Source organism: Mytilus californianus, unplaced genomic scaffold (genome assembly GCF_021869535.1).
Source record: "Mytilus californianus isolate M0D057914Y unplaced genomic scaffold, xbMytCali1.0.p SCAF_1, whole genome shotgun sequence".
Classification (NCBI taxonomy): Eukaryota; Metazoa; Mollusca; class Bivalvia; order Mytilida; family Mytilidae; genus Mytilus; species Mytilus californianus.
In genome coordinates this window covers 26,347,369-26,367,082 of record NW_026262581.1, presented here as the reverse complement: position 1 = coordinate 26,367,082, position 19,714 = coordinate 26,347,369, and the positions used below count along the sequence as shown (strand labels likewise).

Sequence of the window (19,714 nt, the reverse complement as noted above, 5' to 3'; positions counted from 1 at the left end):
TGAATAAATCAGACAAAACTATCAAAGATACTTCATAACACCCTATTTTCAACTTGAATGAAAAATTACATTACAAAACGACAAATTAAACGACACTCACGTGGTTCCTGATCTGGAACAGCCACGTGGACATGTCGGAGTACATGTACAAAGTTTTGTAAAGTAGGTCCATCGGGATGAAAGGAGATACTAGTATAAAGTTGGACTGCCACCTCATTTTAGGTGACCTTAAACAAGAATGTCCTTTCACACAATAGCCCACATTTCAGTGAGCGCTTGCATCTCATACATCCCGGTAAACTTAATCTTAAGAATACTACCGACACTTGAAGTCCTGCTTCATATCTAAAACTTTTCTTAAGATTTACAAAGATGGACACTTTCAAACAATGATTTATGACAAACGTGACGATTTCAGCTATCCCATTGTCAACATGTCATTTCTCAGAGAAATATACCCTGTGCCGAATCGTTGGCGTTTCTATATCCCAATCGACGCACACGCTAGTCTGTTGGCATTATAATCGCGGGAAGAATATGCTGTATCTTTTAAATTAATAATTAAGATCCCGCCTAATGTATAAACAATTCACGTTTACGTATAGAGATAAACATGAATAATATCTGATAAAATTGTTGACCGTATTTTATCTTGTCCACTTTTAAGTATGTCACAGTATAAATTATTAGTTCGGTCAGCTAAACAAGTTGTCACAGTACGCAACAATGGCGTCAAAGTGGTGTGTGGAAAAGACATGCAAGTACTTGATGTCATAGATGGGGATGACAATGATGGCGTCAATATTCTTATCAACAAGTATGTATATGGAACACACACACAACGTGTGTCTTGTAATAGTTCGTTATCTTTCAACAAATATTACATATGCAAATAGATTGATAACTTACGTTTGTTTTTCTATATATAGCAAATTCTTTTCCCCCATTCAAGATGCGTGTACGTCCATGTTATATGGTTGTGGATATATAGATATAGAAAAATATCAGCCCGCGAGCCATAATATGAAGCTAAATGTCGAGTGAGCGTAGCGAACGAGCCATTTAGCTTCATATTCTGTCGAGCGGGCTGATATTTATCAATATCTATACAATCCACATTCAGATAACATTTTTATCATCTTTCAAAGCATTGTTTTTGATCAAAATTTCCTTTTTTAATAATTTCGCGGGAATTGTTATTACCGGAGAGTCTCTGTTATTACTAGGCAACACACGTCATCGACATATTAAACCGCGGAACACCTTGCGGTCAAAATACGCAGGGTAAAATATTCCCATTAACTACATGAAGAAAAATGTTTTTGTACATGATAATGCATATATGGATGTATAATATTTGAGGATAATACAAACAAAGAAGAAACAAGGCTTAATGATAGATTGAAAGATCGAAGTATTTCATATCACCAGACGAAGAAAATTTCTACTCGCTGACTGCTGAACAACTTCTAAGCATACGCTGAACAACAAAAAATCCAGAAATATCGCATCAAAATGTTGTTTGTATCAAGTCTGAGACTACATAAATATTCAGGAGTTCATGTAAGGTCACAGAGTTCAATTTAAAAAAAAAGTAGTCCCGGCAGACGTTATTAAGAATCCGGTGGGACACGTTTTTACTATTGCTTATTCAAGCATAAAAGGTAAATTTTGCAACATAAAAATTGCACAATGAAAAAATTGGTATGCAAGTGTAATTTATTTGGTCAAGTCATCTTTGTAAGTGACATGATATCATTACAATGATGGAATAAATGTTGGGAGAATTTGTTGATATTTCCTCCTCAAGTTGATAATGTCTCCTCAGAGCACGCGCTATCGTGATACGAGTTTTACGGATACGTTGAGGAAACAGATATAGCCGTAGGGAAGGATGATAAATATAAATTACTTGTATTAAATGACGTTCTATGTTTCTTGGGAAGAGAATTATCAAGCATATTGGACATTATAGTAAACATAAGGATAAGTGGTGTAATTGCCAATGAGACAACTATCCACCAAAAACCAAAGGCACTAAAAAGGACGTGAATAACCACAATCCATGTATGTTTAATTCTTGTGAGGATTTGATGATGTCTTTTCTTAATTCAGCCAACAATTATATCTGTTGCCTATCTTCCTAAACGTAACATTCGTAGTAAATGAAGATTTATTCATTTTTTTTTAACTTGGGCGATTTGACAAATGTCTATAGTTGAAGACGGTACTACGTTGACCTGCAGATGTCTTTGTGTTATTTGTGTCGTTAGATTGCTGTGTCATTGATGTATGCCGAATTTACTTTTTTCATTTAATCGGTAATACTTATTTTAGAAAAGCTAACATGATATTTTTAGTATGATAGGTTAACATTTCAGCATAGTTTACCTGAAGTTTTAATTTCGAATAGATCTGGAAAAATTGAGTTTGTGGGAAAAAAATCAAAGTTTGAAGAAAAGTATAAAAACCTTACTGTTGATGTGGAAATCGACGCTACAGGAAAGTGTGTTATTCCAGGTGAGCATAAATGTAAACCTCATACATGTAGTACTACAATATTGGATTTAAGCAAGTATATGCCACCATACGGCATTCTACAATGAGCAAAACCCATACTATATAGTTAGAAACTATCAAAGGCCCCAATATAACAAAATGTAAAACAATTTAAAAAATCAAAATAAAACCAATGGCATGTTTAAACATAAACGAAAAACAAATATAAAAGACAGCAACCAATGCCAACTACTGAATTGAAGACTTCTGACTTGGGACGGACACAAAGTACCAATCTAAAAGTTTGGATTACGTTATATGTACATCCATCATAAATCCAGAATTTTCTTACTGCATTTCATTGATACACATCAACCATAACCATCAGGAATTCCAACAACTTTGATAACACTACTTATTGGTTTTTTTAATTCATTTTTCTCGTCCTATATATGCATAAAATTTTGGTCACTGGACACATAGTATAACATAATCAATCAAGGGTTCTTAAATGTACACAGAGCGCGACACTCACTGAACGCAGGGCATCTGATTTAACGTCCATATTCTGACAGGGACGTGGCCTTTTATTTATACATCCCGCAAAGCCAAAACGGACTACCCACTGTGGCAAGGGTTTTGCTGCCGATCGGAAAACTAAGTTCACCATATCCCTTTACCCAGGAACTCTTGGGATCAACTTACTTTGAGAAACTAGAATAATAAAATCAATTTTAGTCGTAATATACCACGTGAAGAATTCTTGAATTATGATTAAAAAAAAACGTATTATCTTACAGGGTTTGTCATTCGTTTCTTCATCCAAGTATTGACACTGAAAGTTAACCGGAAATGGTTAATGCAAACAGACGCAGCTATTAAATCCTTCCGTCCAACTTATATATGTCGTATAATGAAATTTGTTATTGAGGTTACTCTTTTTAAAATCTGTGCTCTTATTAGAATGTTACATCACGTATCATTGAATTGATCTTATTTGTTTATAACATTTTTCAGGACTAGTGGATGCCCATACTCATCCGGTATGGGCTGGTGACAGAGTACACGAGTTTGCTATGAAGGTAACTATTTATACTTTTCCCATTTTTTACATTAAATTCCAAGTTCTGAAGGTTAGCAAACTGGTGTATTTTCGTTTATTGTTTTGTACACAAATCAGGACGTTAGTTTCAAACGAGAAACCCAACGTCATGATTTATTTACAAAACAGTATTGTTCGGACTCCAGGCATGGAACAGACACAAGTCATGCCAGTTACGTGATGAGAATGTGTGTTTTCCTTGTTTTTTATTGACACAATATTGGTAGAAATATTTTTTTATTGTAGCTCGCAGGTGCGACATACATGGATGTCCATAAAGCAGGGGGTGGTATTAACTTTACAGTCGAACACACCCGTGCTGCATCAGAAGACCTGCTCTATACAGGTCTGAAACAGAGATTACTGAATATGATGAGTACAGGAACCACGACAGTAGAATGTAAGAGTGGATATGGATTAGAAGTTGACACAGAGGTTAAAATGTTAAAGGTCATTGACAGAGCAAGCAAGGAAATTCCAATCACAATATCGTCAACATTTCTTGGTGCACATTCAGTTCCGAGGTATTTAATTTTTACATGACAATTTAGTCTCTTTTTTGCAAAATTTTAGGAACTAACTGCACGGTAGTTTTGATATTGAGGTTACATACCTCCCAAGAGTAGCTTGGGAATAGAATTATGGTCATTTTGGTCTTCTTTCGAACGGCATTAACACACTTGTCAAAGTGAGGCGTCTGTTTGGCTGAGTGGGATGTTCAAGAAGCAGCCACGTAAATCTGATGCTTCGTGTAAAGAGATTGCCATCCTCTCTGCACGTTAAAAACCCTTGAAAAAACTCCTTGATGGTCTGTAGGTGGCCTGTTGCAAGGCGAAATATCAGTTGCTGTCTTATATTCCCTCATTTTCCAGTGGCAGTCCATATTTCCCAAACCTTCATCCCGGACGGTCCATATTACAGGACCTACCTTTTGTATTATTGTTGATTTGTTCTCGTCCTGAGCATTCGTGAAATATTTACGACTGGACGTTAAGCAACCGACAATCAATCATGGGGTTACAGAGAATTTTGGAAAAAAATGCAATTTATAAGCGTCATTTATATGATATGACCTGAGTCGGATAGAAATCGACCTTATGCAAAAGAATATCAATACATCCGTTATCATATTTCGGGTTGAAAAAACCTTTATGCAAAGTAATTAACTGTTGAAAATTGAGTTGTTTTAAGAACCATATAAAACAGACCAAAATTCATCTTTAATTTCGTATTTGAATGTTCTAAAATCAATCAAAGTCTTAAACATGTACATGTGCACTTGCTAACGGTCGATTTCTATCTGACGCAGCTCAATTTAAAATGAAGTCGTAAATCTGTCATAAATATATTTTGGAAGAAAACGTCAAACGAGAATCCGTGAAAAAGTATTTGTCAAACTTAATACATATGACTGTCAATGACAGGTGTTAACTGACATGTGAATGATGTTTATGGTTGTTTCTACAAATTGGTTGAAAATTACATATGATTGTAAAACGGTGTTAAATAATGGCGAAGGACCAGCCGTGGTCCTTGCGTGATGCAGATTTTTTTTAGTCGATTCTGTTGGAAATTGAGAAGTTTAGCTAGCTTTAAAACCAGGTTTAATCAACCATTTTCTACATAAGAAAATGCCTGTACCAAGTCAGGAATATGAAGTTTTTTTTCCATTCGTTTGATGTGTCAGAGCTTTTGATTTTGCCAATTGTTAAGGGACTTTCCGTCTTGAATTTTCCTTGGAGTTCGGTATTTTTGTTGTTTTACATTTTGGAAATATGTAACAAAAGTTGGCTTGATCAGTCGAGGTCAAAAATGCCGAAAAAGTCTCGTAAGTACAACAATAGAAAAACAAAGGATATGAGGTATCCATCCATGACACAAAATCAGTAAATGTACAACAAAAAAACATTTGGATAGACTTTGTGAGATGTAACACCACCTAATCAGACCCGGTCGAAAAAGAACATACTGGAAAGTAGTACATATTTAAAACAAAATAGTTCCTACGCACAGGTGTAAATCTTAAACTTTGTAGCATATATTTTAGTAATTAAGGTATCAGATGAAAAGTGAAGGACTGGTGATCCTTGTAGAATACAGAATTTACTGATAATTTTGAATAATGCAAAAATGTACGATTGAATTCTAAAATTGAGGGCATATATAGCCTGTTTATTAGATATGAAGTGCCTGGTTTGGTGTATCCAAAATTCCGGTAACCAGTGCAGCACGGTCTGATGTATAAATACGGGTATACATATTGATCCCGCTTCCATAAAATGGGTTGAAGTGAAAAATTTAACGTGGATAGGAGTGAGGGCCAAGAATAGTAGGTGTGCGTCTTATTGAAATTATAGCAAATAAACTGTCCCAAAATTGAGAGAATGGTGTGGCACACATAAGTAAAAGAAGTTATCTCAAGAATAAATACACAATAACTTTAAAGATACAGAAGAGCATACATATCAAGCATGGGGAAACAAACATATTTTCAAAATCCATAACTCCAAGTTTATCGTTAAGGGTTACGGTAAAAGATTAGAAAGATTGACCTTGTGTCAAACTTTCTTTATGTCATGTATGTAGTACCTTTTTTATGAATAAGATAATTAGACTGCCTTAATTTTACATGGATAACATGACAAAGAAAAGAAAAGAAATTGGCAAATAAGTGTCCTTTAATTTTTTAATAATTTCGGTAGCACGGGTTTTTTTTATTATTCTTACAGTAATATAGGGTTATTGCATGAATATTGGTGAATATTGCCCCGATTAGATTTTTATCACGATCTTGCGCGCGCAATATATATTCAATGAGGGATGATATATATCAATATTCATGCAAATTATCATGCTTTTATTGCACGAATAACCAAGTTCATAAAACTGTTTCAAACATAATTTAATTACTGATGACGTACCTAATATGAAGCTTTGTTTGAAACTTTATTTTACGTTAAATTTTATTTCGTTCTGTATTAAATATGTTGTTGCTATACATATGCAAGTATATCTTCGAATTTTCAAAGCGTTTTATCTGCACTTTCTGTTTTGCTCGATCATTAGGATCATTATTTAAGATTACCCATTTGTCATCCTCTTCTTCTACTTATAGAAGTAATGAGATCTTCTCAAAATTAGAAAATTAAATGAACAATTTATAAAACAAAATCATAATAACATCTACACAGTAACTTTCGTCATACTAATTTAGGAAATTTGATTATAACAGGGATTATTTTGAATGCTTAGAAGTTTGTAAACAAAAATCTTGAATATGAGTCTTTATCAATTGTGTGTGTCTATTCTTCTGGATTTATCCTCGAACCAAAAAAAATTTAAAGTAAAAGATGTATAAGTACTACACGGCCATCACTCGGCTAACCGAGAGATTGGTCGGTTAATCTATATTGAGTGTGCGCTATATGGGCGGTTGGTCTGTTAATCGGGTTGGCTAAAGTCTGTTAATCAGGTGTTATCGAGAAAATCATTGCAAGGTCAATATGTTTCATTGTATAACTTTTTAAATATATTTTTATCTTAAAAAATATTCATGTCTGGCAATACAATTCAGTGTACTAAATCCAGCGGTGTAATTATTTTTTTTCTAGCTTCGACAAACGTTCTATAAAATGAGAAGGCGGGTTACTCATCAATAAATTTATACACATTTTACACACACAAAATGTACACAAAATGACAAGTTAGTTGAATTTACTTGTATGCAATATTTTGAACATCGCAAAAAGACAGGCATTATGTTTGTCAACCATATTAATATCATTATGTGAAAAATCTACACGAAAATCTGTATTTTGGTGACATAAATTAATTTTTATTAAAAACCTGGTCTGTTAATGGGTCGGATGTATAAAACTCGGTCTGTTAATTGGTCTGTTAAGAGTTATGAATGGCAATAAAAGTATAATTTGATTGCTATATAGGGTGTTATCGGAACAAATGGGTAGACTCAAGACGAGTGGCTAAAATATACGGAAACAACACATGAACAATGGAACATAAATGTATACAATGGAAATGGAAAATTGATAAAAATGGTTTCAAAAAGTGTAACATTAAAGTAATATTAATTTCATACAAGAATGGTCGCATATATCATATGGATTTTGTTTTATTGTCATGAATGACACCAATTTGTCATCTACATTCGTAACCAGTATATAAATCAGAGAAAAACTTCGAAACTTCGAAATGTAACTAAACATCAGTTAGTAAACTGTTTTTTTTTTAATTTTAGCATGAAGAAAAAAATTGGTAGTTACTTTGTAGTGATTAAACATCGCGGAATATTCAAATTAAACATTTAAAATTATTATACCATGTGTAACATATACAAAATTTAGTCTTCATTTTTAAATTTTTTTATCAAATGGACTGACATATGTTTATAATTTCATACAAATATAAACAAACCTTTCACTACACCAACTTGAAGGTCACTCGATACAAAAACAAGCACGTTTGCGGACTGCTAGTCGGCTGAATAACTTACAATGGAAATACATCATTACTCGAAAAATAAAATCAATATTATGCATTTGTTGTGATTTCCAGGAAAATAAAACATTCTTTTTGTTACACATTAAAGTTAATCAGCACCTTAGAACCATGTCTTACTAACGAATGGAAAACAACGGTCATATTCCTTACTTGGTACAGACATTTCCTAAGGCAGAAAATGACAATGATGACTAGGTAGAAAAGACAATGCATATCGGAAAACGCATGAAATTTAACCAGCTGCATTGCAACACATGACAGATTCATAGATGTTGCAGACTTTGAACAGACACAAAAAATAAGGCTGATTGATAACGTAAATAATAAATTCATGCATATTCCAGCGGCCAATCCATATCACGCTCTATTGAAGAGACACATTCTTCAATAACATCCAAAGAAAATCAAAATAAATATGCTCTTACTAGAAGGATACTGTTGTACCGTATTGTCATTTTTTCTACACAAGTACATCTTATTCTTAACTTTTTCAATGGGAAAATATAAAGGTAGCAAAACTATTGTCGTGCCTAAATAACTCTTAACTGACACAATTTTAATTGTCCAACCCATTAACAGACTTTATTCCCGTAATATTCACTAAAATGTGGTATCACTCAAGTTATATTACAATTATGAAATATTTACTAATGTCAATTTATTTTTTAGAACCAATTTATGAAAAGTACTATTTTTGTGTCCTTTAAATGATATCTAAAAAAATGATTTTCGCCTTTTATCCAAAAAATTGCTATGCGTATAAGCAGAAATACCACATACTTGCGCGACGCCTTTTAGTTTTACTGAAAACTACGCAGGCTATGAAATGTTTTTACAGGTGGAAAATGTTCTATGATAGATATCATTTTGTTAGACACTTTTCTTTTTTTGATTTGGATCTTATAATATGCAAAAAAACTGTATAATTAACAGAGTTTAACATTAAACTGTGCGTTTTACTCTTAACAGACGTATAACCGACCCGATTAACAAACCAACCGCCCATATAGCCGCATACTCAATATAGATTAACCGACCAATCTATCGGTTAGCCGAGTGACGGCCGTGTACTAGCATATAAGCAAGGAGCTATTTGAACATGACGGAGATTTACAAATTCGTCTAAGGTCAACTTTGCTTGAGGGAGTTATGTTTCTTAGTCTCTTAAAACTTTCTCAACTTATCAACTGAGAATTATAAAAAGGTAATATATAAAATGAAAGTCGATCTGTTACTTGAAACTTACGTATTATCATACGGTTTCTTACTTCGGTCAGTAGATTTCTTTTTTAGTTTTTATCCTGTTGTTATTGTCTGACTATTTTTTTAAAAGCCCTTTAATCATATCAAACTTTATTATAAAGTTACAAACTAGATAATAAAAAAAGTCGAAAGAAATGTTCTTTTGGGATGACAGTTACAATGCATATTGGAATTTAAAAAGTTTCACCCCTAAATACCCACAAAAAGCATGACGCCAGGGTGTTTTTTTTTTCCTTGAAATGTTTTCACATTTTTAGAATTGTGATTCCTTAACTGTACCTTATATTGGCTACATACAATATTTTAACGTAGTTATGTTTTCGAAGAAGTCGGTATTTTGGGCAACTGTATGACTTCTTATTATTGGCTGTTTCATTAGCATTAGCATCCTTGTGTGCATTCATTATTTTATAATAAGGGTGACAGAGTAGCATGTTTGATAAATAAGTCATACTCCAAGTTGTCATAAATTTAACTTTAACCAAATATTCGTTATTATAAATGTTCGAAGTGAGGGATTATTGGCTGACACTACGGATTTATAAAACCCTAACAACGAGGCTAGCTATGACTTTAACATATCAGTTAGCGGAATAAGAAATTATTTATTATATAAGGTAAATTCTTAAAGGATATTAAGATAAACGAAAAATCCATCTGTATGTGCAAATGTTTTAAAAGTTTATATAGCATGCATTAAGGATACCTATTGAGAACCTAAGTTGATAAACGATGGCTTTCTTTGAATCATTACAAAAAGCGCAAATTCCCTTCTGCTCATTCTGTAAACTGGAAAAAATCACAGAATGTAAATGTGTAGATTGTAATAAGCGTATATGTTATGAATTCAAAAAGTTTCATCGGTGGAAGATCAATTGGATTAATCATAAAATCGTTTGTTCCAAGTCAGCATCCGCAGAAAGATTAAGTGATAGGCCAGATCCTACCGAAACCTGCTGCACTGAACACTTTACCAATTCAAACTATTGTTTGGATTGTAACCAACTCGTTTGTCCCGAATGTATAGCTTTAGGCTCGATACATTTCAAACATAACATAATAATAATCATACAGTGTCGTGAGAAAAGTCTAGAGGAGCTCGAAAATTTAAAGACAAAAATTGAAAGAGAAGTTCTTCCAAACATCGAGGATAAAATGAAATCATTAATAGAACTGGATATTTCTTTTGAAAAAAAATATGAGAACGAAAGGAAAAAAATTGAAAATCAAGCAACAATGTTAATAGACCAAATTACTCGAAGCACTAACATTCTACTCGTGAATTTAGAAAATGTTTTCAAAAAGAACAAAGATGTCATAGAGAAAGAAAGATTCCAGCTTGGGAAAATACAGAAGGAACTAATAAATGAAATTAAAAATATTATTTCCAAAACAATGAAAGATGATAACGTAGAAGAAATGGTACAAGCAATTGAAAATATTTCAAGTCGTATCCAAAAGAACAGTAATCCACCCGTTAATTTTCCACAGAAAATGATCACGTTTCAACCTGTATAAATACCACAGCTGACATCAATACAATTTTAGGACGTTTTAAAGCCCACAATATGGCAACTGAAGTGAAATGTCGGATTCTTTCATATAACATGTTTAATTTCGCTCGGGAGCTTTCATTCACAAATTCATTAATGGTTGCCAAAGATGGGACAATATATGTTGCTGGCTTTTCTTTGTGTATTGAATTTAAGCCTAACGAAAAGCCAGAAGTAAAAAAACTCAAACGTGGTATATTAGATATGGCAATATCGGACTTATCACAGCTGCTTTTTATTACAAGCGTAGACAATTCGATTCAAACAAAAGACAAGACTGATGATATTAAAGCATTTTACACCCTTCCAAACAGTAATAATGTACCGTTAGCTCTTTGTATTTGTGGGGATGGAAGAGTACTTGTTCTTTACGTCAAGGAAGTCCCATCATTAAGATTTAAGAATGAGTGCCCTATAAAACTTAAAATCGATATGTTGACAAAAAATGGAACATTTATTAAAACAATAAAATGTGATTTTGCGTCCAAATGGAATGCATTGTGAAAAGAAAGCATATTTAAAATGAGAGAGAACATTAATGGACATATATGTATCTTGAGAGAAGAGCAAAGAAAAGTAACAGACTTGAGCCAGGATGGAATATTGAACTGGAAATACACAAGTTATATTTCGCCATACGATAAAGACACAACACAAGTAGGCAATATAATTGTCTTAGAAAAATATGAAGAAGATTTGAAAGTTCTAAACTGTGATGGAAAATTAGTTGCTGTGATAAACTTAGGCTTGTCAAAAGTTGACAGATACCGTTTATGTTTTAAAAACTACAGAGAACTTGTGATTATTAACAGGAACGATGTGTGTATTGTAAAGCTATCGTTTGCAATATAAGTGTTGTATGACTAGTCTATGGACTGGGCAGCCAAAATACAACATGCCATTTCCCACCGTCTTTTGCTGAATCAACTATATTACTTTAATGCTCTTCAAAAAAGTTTTTTTAAGTTGGCTTATACTTTATTTCTTGTTGACTTGTGCCTATTTTCGCATATTCTGTATTTCAAATCATTTAACGTGAGTTTAATGCCAAACAAAAAGTGGTATTGTGTTAATTAATCGTGTGACCAAACAGCATAATATATGACAAATGTTAAACAATTCAAACTAGAAAACTAACTGCCTGAAACACATTTGATTTGAAAATATCGCAAAAAGGGTTAGATACAACTTTGATGGTCTTCTTCTAAGATACAATAATAATCAACAGAATTTCATAGCATGCAAACATAAACTACTGTAGCATTTGTAGAGACATATATACACAAACAAGATATATATAAAGATAAGGAAGAGAAAAACAATTTATTATTTGAAGGTGTGAGGTAACCTTTGCAGGAAGAATTTTGATTCATCTATTTTTATCTTTTTACATCAGGTCCCGACGCCTTTTGTATGTAGAGTTTTGATAAGATCGACAATTTCGGTCATAGGTTTATATATCTCATTTAAAGCATTTTCATTTCTATTGTTCGGCATCTGGTAGAGGAATGGTTTTGTTTTCTTCTAATGAACAAATGTTTAAGTGCATGGATGAATATTACATCACCCTATATTAAATTATATATAAGCATTTAATACTTATCCAGTAGGTTGTTGGATTTGAAATGATTTTTGTATCACCTGATACGAAAGTCACATCATGCTAGACATAGGGATTACTATCCGGCGGCTGCGGCGATTTAAAGTGTTTGTATAAGGCTTTATATTTTAAAAGGTAGAAGACCTGGATGTTGCATACCTTGTATGCAGATACCCTAAGTTAAACAATTTCTGTTTGTCATATGTCTATTATCCTTGACCTCATTTTCATGGATCAGCTACTGCTTGAAAAAAAAAAGTTTTTTGTTCATGTGATTTTCTCACTTATTATGAATAATAGGATAACTATATTTGGTATATGTGTTCCTTGCAACATCTATATGTCCATCAGACAGGGTTTACCTGACCTCGACCTCATTTCGTGGATCAGTGATCAAGGTTAAAGTTACGTGATTGTGTCCGTTTCTCAGATACTATAAGCAGGAGGTAAACTATATGTGGTGTATGGAATGATTGTAAGGGGTACATGTCAGTCTGGCAAATTTCATCTGACCTTGACCTAATTTTCATGGTTTGTTGGTCATTGTTAAGTTTGTATTTTGGTCTGTTTTTCAAATACAAATAGCAATAGGTCAGCTTTATTTTGTGTATGAAATAATTGTAAGGTGTGCATGTCTGTCTGGCAAGTATCTTTGGTCAATGTTAATGTTTTATGTTTTGGTCTGTTTTTCAAGTTCTATAAGCAATAGGTTAACTATATGTGGTGTATGAAATGATTGTAAGGTGTACATGATTGTCTAGCAGGTATCATCTGACCTTTGGTCAATGTTTAGTTTTTATGTTTTGGTATATTTTTCAAATACAATTAGCAATAGGTCAGCTTTATTTTGTGTATAATATTATTGTAAGGTGTACATGTCTGTATGGCATGTATCATCTGACACTGACCTCATTTTCATGGTTTATTGGTCAATATTAAGTTTTTGTGTTGTCTGTTGTTCAATTACCATAAATTATAGGTCAACTATATTTTGTGTATATGATAATATTGTAAGGTGTACATACAGGATTTATCTGACATTGACATTGTCATGGATCTTTAAAAAAGTCAAGTTTTTGTGATACTTGCAGCAAAACATTTATCTTTAAGACTTTCAACATAAAATCAATGGTCAGTAAAGCAGGTGAGACATTTCAGCGGATGCACTCTTGTTTAAAAATATGTTTTCTTAGAATTTATTTTTAAACATTTTCTTTTACATATTTTTTTTTTACTTATTGAATTTGTTTCTCGATGACTGCACATGCTGTCTTCAAAACATTAAAGTTATGCATATAAAACAACCAAAAGGCTTGATTTAAAGGGAATCTTTGCAAAATAAAATTGATATTATAAATTGTCTGAAAAAACTTATAAACGCGTCACTTGTTAAACAAAGCATGTAAAAGTAGCCCTTGTCTTGCAAACATGTGCACATAGCCTTTGTCTGACAAAACATAGAATGCTTTTGGGGTTAAGTTGTAAACTGAAGATAGCAACATATGATTATGCATTAATGAAACGTTTGGTAAATATGACATGTATATTGATAGATCAGACCATCCCAAATTTTCTTGTCATGAATATGCAAATTTTAGAGTAGATGTGCAGCATGCTATATTTATACGAATTATGGTATACGTTGTCAATATTTCAGCCCATCAACACGTCGTGCAATAGAAACATATTGATATTGTAAATTGTATAGATTATTTGAATCGATGGTAGGAAGCTTTTGAATGTGATTGTTTTCTTGCTTAATGTTCCAGAGCTAAATATGCCAATAGAGATTAATTGGAAGCAGGCAATTAAGGTTGCACTTCTGTAAATATAGACAATGCAATTTTCCATAGAAACTCCCTTTGCGGCTAATACTGTGCCACTTTTACTATGAAACGTTAGAAATTATAACCTAGAACGGAAAGTTGATATGCACTACTATTTTATTCAAAGGTCAAAACATAGGGCTGAGTGGCATATTTTCAACATGTATATGCCCCGAACTTCTAAGAGTTTTTACTTATACTAAAATTCTGTACTATCCCTACCTTCACTTTGGACCTTCCTCAGAATTCAATTATAGCTGCTACCATGTGTTTTTATACTGGTAACATTCCCAAGCTATGTTTCTATGAGATGAAACATAGAGATCAAATCTGGGAACCAGAACGTAAACAAAACAAAATATCTTTGAATATTATATATCTCCCCAAAAGAGGCGTGGCTGGTGAAACAGCTGAATTTACAAAGTGCAACCTATAGTCCCAATCGGATTGTCATGCAATTTGGCTAGTCCTTTAGCTAGTCCGTTTCATCTTTAAGAATGTATCCTTATCAAATTGTATTTGTTAAGCATTTAACTGGTTTATAACTATGGTCATCTCCTGGACTTTTATCCGGCAGTAAACCCCATCCTTAAGATAGGCATCCGTTTGTTCATGCGAGATGTAGAAAATCGCAATAACGCCCGAACAGAGAACGTCAAATCAGATGTCTAGTGAAGGGAGAAAATACCACGCTTTATGCACCTTAAATGTCATTTGTACCATCTTATTGAGGGATCAATGGGCGGTTTGCAACAGAGCATAATCCAACATAATCTCATCAAATGACAATCACAATTTCACGCAAGTGAACTTCATAAACCTGAAACTTTTATGGCCACGCATAATAAACTACTGGTATGTAGTCAAATATTGTATGATTTTCTGTTCATATTCTATTATCAGCGCAAAGCGCGATCTATAGACACTATATACATATACGGCCTGATCTACGATTTGACAACAAATTCCATTCTCTAAAAAAAAAAAAGCAAAATTGGTGGCAAGCTTTCAATTACAATCCTCATTTCTTGTGTGTCTTCTTTTATGATCGTGACAAGTTATCCTGTTGTCCAAAAGCATTGTCTCTTTAAAAAAAAGAACACTTAAATGGTTTGTATACTATTGTTTTCTATAGCCAATCTGTCTGTTGGGACATAATGTTTGTGTATCTTTCCATCTGATTGTTAATTATGTTGATAACATTGCAATTATTATATGGCACTCTAATGTCTTTTGATACTAACCAGTTGGTGCATCACCACAACACTGTCAATTTAATTATTATTACTAAATAACGATATGATGCATTTTTGAGAGTATAGCCACATGCGCTTTGGGAGTATAGCCACATGCGCTGGGGGACTTGAGCGCCTTTTTATCTTAGCTTGCCCAAAATCCAGTGTAAGTTTATGCCATCATTTTGCGTCAGTCGTGGTTAAATATTAATGTATGTTTTGTCTATCATTTTGCAAACCACTATAGATAGAGAAAATATGACAAGGCAAACATGTTTAGAATCACGAGATCTACCTTCTGTCTTTTTACATCAAAACTGTCAGACGACTTCCTGACCTCAAATTACGGATTTAACGATTATTATTTCATTTCTGCCTATTTTCTTGAAGTTATAATAGATAAACATAATTTAAGGAAGCAAAAATTATCACAAGATATACAAATAAGTCAACATAGTTGAAATCATCAGTCGATTCCTTATTGGAGTAATTACCCTTTTTACCTCTGTTTTTGAGGCGTTGTTGCCTTTTATCTATAATAGACATTCAGATAGAAATATTTCACAGTGACTTTTAATCTGTTCCTTATTTGCATACATTATTTTATTATTAGGATGACATAATCTGCAATAATGAGGACAGCTTGAAAAATAAATAATAGTCCGTGCTTAATCTTTGACGGAAATTGCACATTACGATTTTTTTTTTCCCGATTGAGCAAAACAGAAAATACAGATAATAACATTTCAACTGATATTTAATGTAGCCATGTGTTAGATGGTGCATTGAAAATGATCAATGTCACTCCACTAAATATAATACATAATCTGAAACGATGATTTGATATTCAAATGCAAGTATTTCACTTAAGCCTATATCTGGTTCATGTAATGTGAATTTTAAAAACTTGAAACCAACATTTAGCCTTAAACATTGAAATAATGGGTTGTAAAGCTAAGTTTGTATTTATTTCTGTATGTTACTGTTAGTAGCCTTAAACACACAGACCAACACTTTTACGATTAGACAATGATTTTGGGAGTATCATATATTTCTAAAGATGGAACAATTGAGTTTTTATCTTATCAAGCTTTCCATTTTCTCTATTTTATTCAATTTAAAATTTAAAGAAAACATGAGGATCAACATATTATTGCACTTTTTCAAAATCAGTTGTTATATGCCTATATATAAAGATGTATTAAATATATATTAACTTAATACAAAGATTTTTTTTAATTGCGTTTAATAATATAATCAAAAAATCTAAAATAATGCAGCTTCAATGAACTTTTATTGGCTATAGAAATAGATGAAAACCAACCAAACATATCATTTTGGTCATTTTTACCTTTTCTATCCAATTTGTGATGGATTAATTCAAATGGATGTCTTGTATTTAGAAAAATAATTGAAAAAGAACAAAGGTCTAATAGAAAAGGGAAAATCGCAGCTTATTAAAATCCAAATAGAATTGAAGAATGGAATCAAAATTATAATGTTTATAAAAATGAAAAGTAACGAAGAAGAAATTCTACACGAAGCTTCAAACAATTCAAGTCGTGTTCAACAGAATAGTTATGCACCAGTCAGCTTCCCCTAGGACATTAGGATGTTTTATGTTTTGTCCTAATAAAAATTTTACAGCTGGCATAAGTACGATTATAGGATATTTCAAAAACCACAATATGTCAGGTGAGATGAAAGGTCGGATTTGTTATAATAATATAATACATCAGATTAAACCAAATAATTCATTAGCGATTGCTAGAGATGGAACAATATATATCGCCGTCGATAATTGTGTTTCTATTGAATTGAAGCCCAATAAAAGGCCAAAAAGATAAGAGTTAAACCTGGAGTTTTAGATATTGCTACATCAGACTTATCACACTGTTTTTTGTAACAAGGGAAGAGCATTCTGTCATGACGAATATTGACAATGGTGAAACCAAAGCATCTTACACACTTCGAAACAGCAACAATATAGCATTATCACATTGTGTTTGTGGAAATGGAAGAGTATTAGATATTTACGCTAAGAAAGCTCCGTCATCAAGATTTAAGAGTTAGTGTACAATAAAACTTAGAATCGATATGTTGTTAAACAATGGGTTTTGGCGTATTCATGAAAGTAATAAAATGCGATTTTCATTTCATATGGAATACATCTACAACTTCAATAATCAGAAGATTAAGAATGATAGAGAACATTAATGGACATATCTGTATCTTGTGTGCAGAACAAGTTGAAGTTATAGACTAGGGCCAGGATGAAAATGTAGACGGGAAGTACATGACTTATTTTCCAAATGATATCGAGACAACATCGGTTGTCAATATTCTTGTAACATAGACAATAACTGTTTAGTGTCTTTAAATATCAGATGTATTTGTACGAGGCTGAGATACATCCTGTTTCGAGCCGAGTACAAATACAGCTGATATTTAAAGACACTAAACAGTTATTGTCTTTATCCTGCAATTAATTCTGTATATATGTTTGTGCTTTGAAAGACAGAAAAACTCACATTTATTGCATTTATTTTCGATTTAAAATCCCGAGGCCCGCGTAGTAATGTTAAGATCACACATTCAGTTGAAGACGGGTTCGCAGAAAAGAATCTCGAATGGTCAACAGTAATACATCGCTTATAGTAAATAATTATCTATTCTAACATAACAACTACTAGTAATTTCAACAGTAAAATTAAATAACAAAACTGTTAGCAGAAAATACGGTTAATTCTTATTGCTCTAAAGAAATGCTTGAAAACGCACAGAACGTAAATTAATCTATAGTTCGCATAAGGTCTAGGCAATACGTCATTGGAATGCGACTGCAATACACATTCTGAGGTCACGCAGGTTCATACAACACTCGTCAACAGCAATACACAAACGTAGTCCGGCAGTGGGCGGAGCTTTAAAGCGATATCTGTATAGTATACAGATACAGCCTAGCGATATCTGTTGGGCTGTATATGTATGATAAGACACCCAATTGCAGGATAAAAGAAGACATTCTAAGGTGTTAGGCGTTCTAAACTGTGATGGAAAACTTGTAACTACAATAGATCTTAACATTCAGGCAACCTACAGTTTATGTTTAAGAAATTGCAGAAAACTTGTGATCATTAGCCGTAAGGAAATGTTTATTCTAGAGCTAGTTTTACCAATACAACAATGGTCTATTGACTGGAGTGTCCAGTAATTTAAACTGTGAAATCTTTTTTCATGTACTCTCAACTTACTTACTTTTACGCTTCAAAACCCTTAATTTAATTGTATAGCCACTAGGCGCCTTCTCTACTCGTTTGGTCCTGTATTCTCAGTTCCATCTAAGAGAAGAGATGTTCAAATATTGTCTAGATAACTATCCATCTACTTATGAATTAGAATGATTATTTAGGTCTTTAAACAGGTCGGTGTTAAAAATAATTGAATGCTGGTTTATTTATATTCAATTTATGAAATGAAAGCAAGTGATGATCAAATTTTTAGAACGAAGTGAACCATGCTTTTCTTTTGTTTCCAAAATCCGAATCAAATTTTCTTGACAAACTTGATCTTTATTTCAATCTCAGATTACTCTAATATGCTGTATTGTGAAATGTGTTCACGAAAAACACCAAGTGTTAAATGACAAAACATGAGTTTTTTATCACGATTTTTTCTTTAGAAAAACAAAGATATGTACCCCTGTCAAACAGCCTAATATGATTCTTATTGGAAGCTTTTTATGTGAATCCCATTATAGGTTAGATAATACACTGGCTTCTTTGTGAAAAGAATCCCTGCATAAAACATAACTGAGCTTCATTAGAACCGGGGTTAGTACAAGCAGTGTGAGTTGAACCAGGTTTTTCGGTGATACAACATAACACTTGTCAATTTGAAAATAAAATAATCATACAACGACATTAATAGGCCAAATATATAATATATAATATCCCCTTTGCCATAATTTTGCTCTAAAACACAAATGATTAATTGCTTGATTGATTGATTGATTGGTTGCTGCTTGCGTAACATCCAGTTACGTTTATGTCATGCATATTCAGGACGAGAACCTATTAACAATAAGTACAATAGGTAGGTTGTGCAAGATGGTA

At 32.7% G+C, this 19,714-nt stretch overlaps 1 protein-coding gene across 1 annotated transcript in view; it reads left to right on the top strand.

Annotated features, from left to right (window-relative positions):
- The first annotated feature begins 668 nt into the window (after positions 1 to 668).
- Positions 669 to 19,714, top strand: part of LOC127718003 (probable imidazolonepropionase) — a 28,172-nt gene continuing 9,126 nt past the window's right edge. The window contains exons 1-4 of the mRNA XM_052223891.1: positions 669 to 817; positions 2,414 to 2,520; positions 3,517 to 3,581; positions 3,848 to 4,125. Of these exons, the coding sequence (XP_052079851.1) occupies positions 669 to 817; positions 2,414 to 2,520; positions 3,517 to 3,581; positions 3,848 to 4,125 (599 nt within the window). The remainder of the gene's footprint in view (positions 818 to 2,413; positions 2,521 to 3,516; positions 3,582 to 3,847; positions 4,126 to 19,714) is intronic.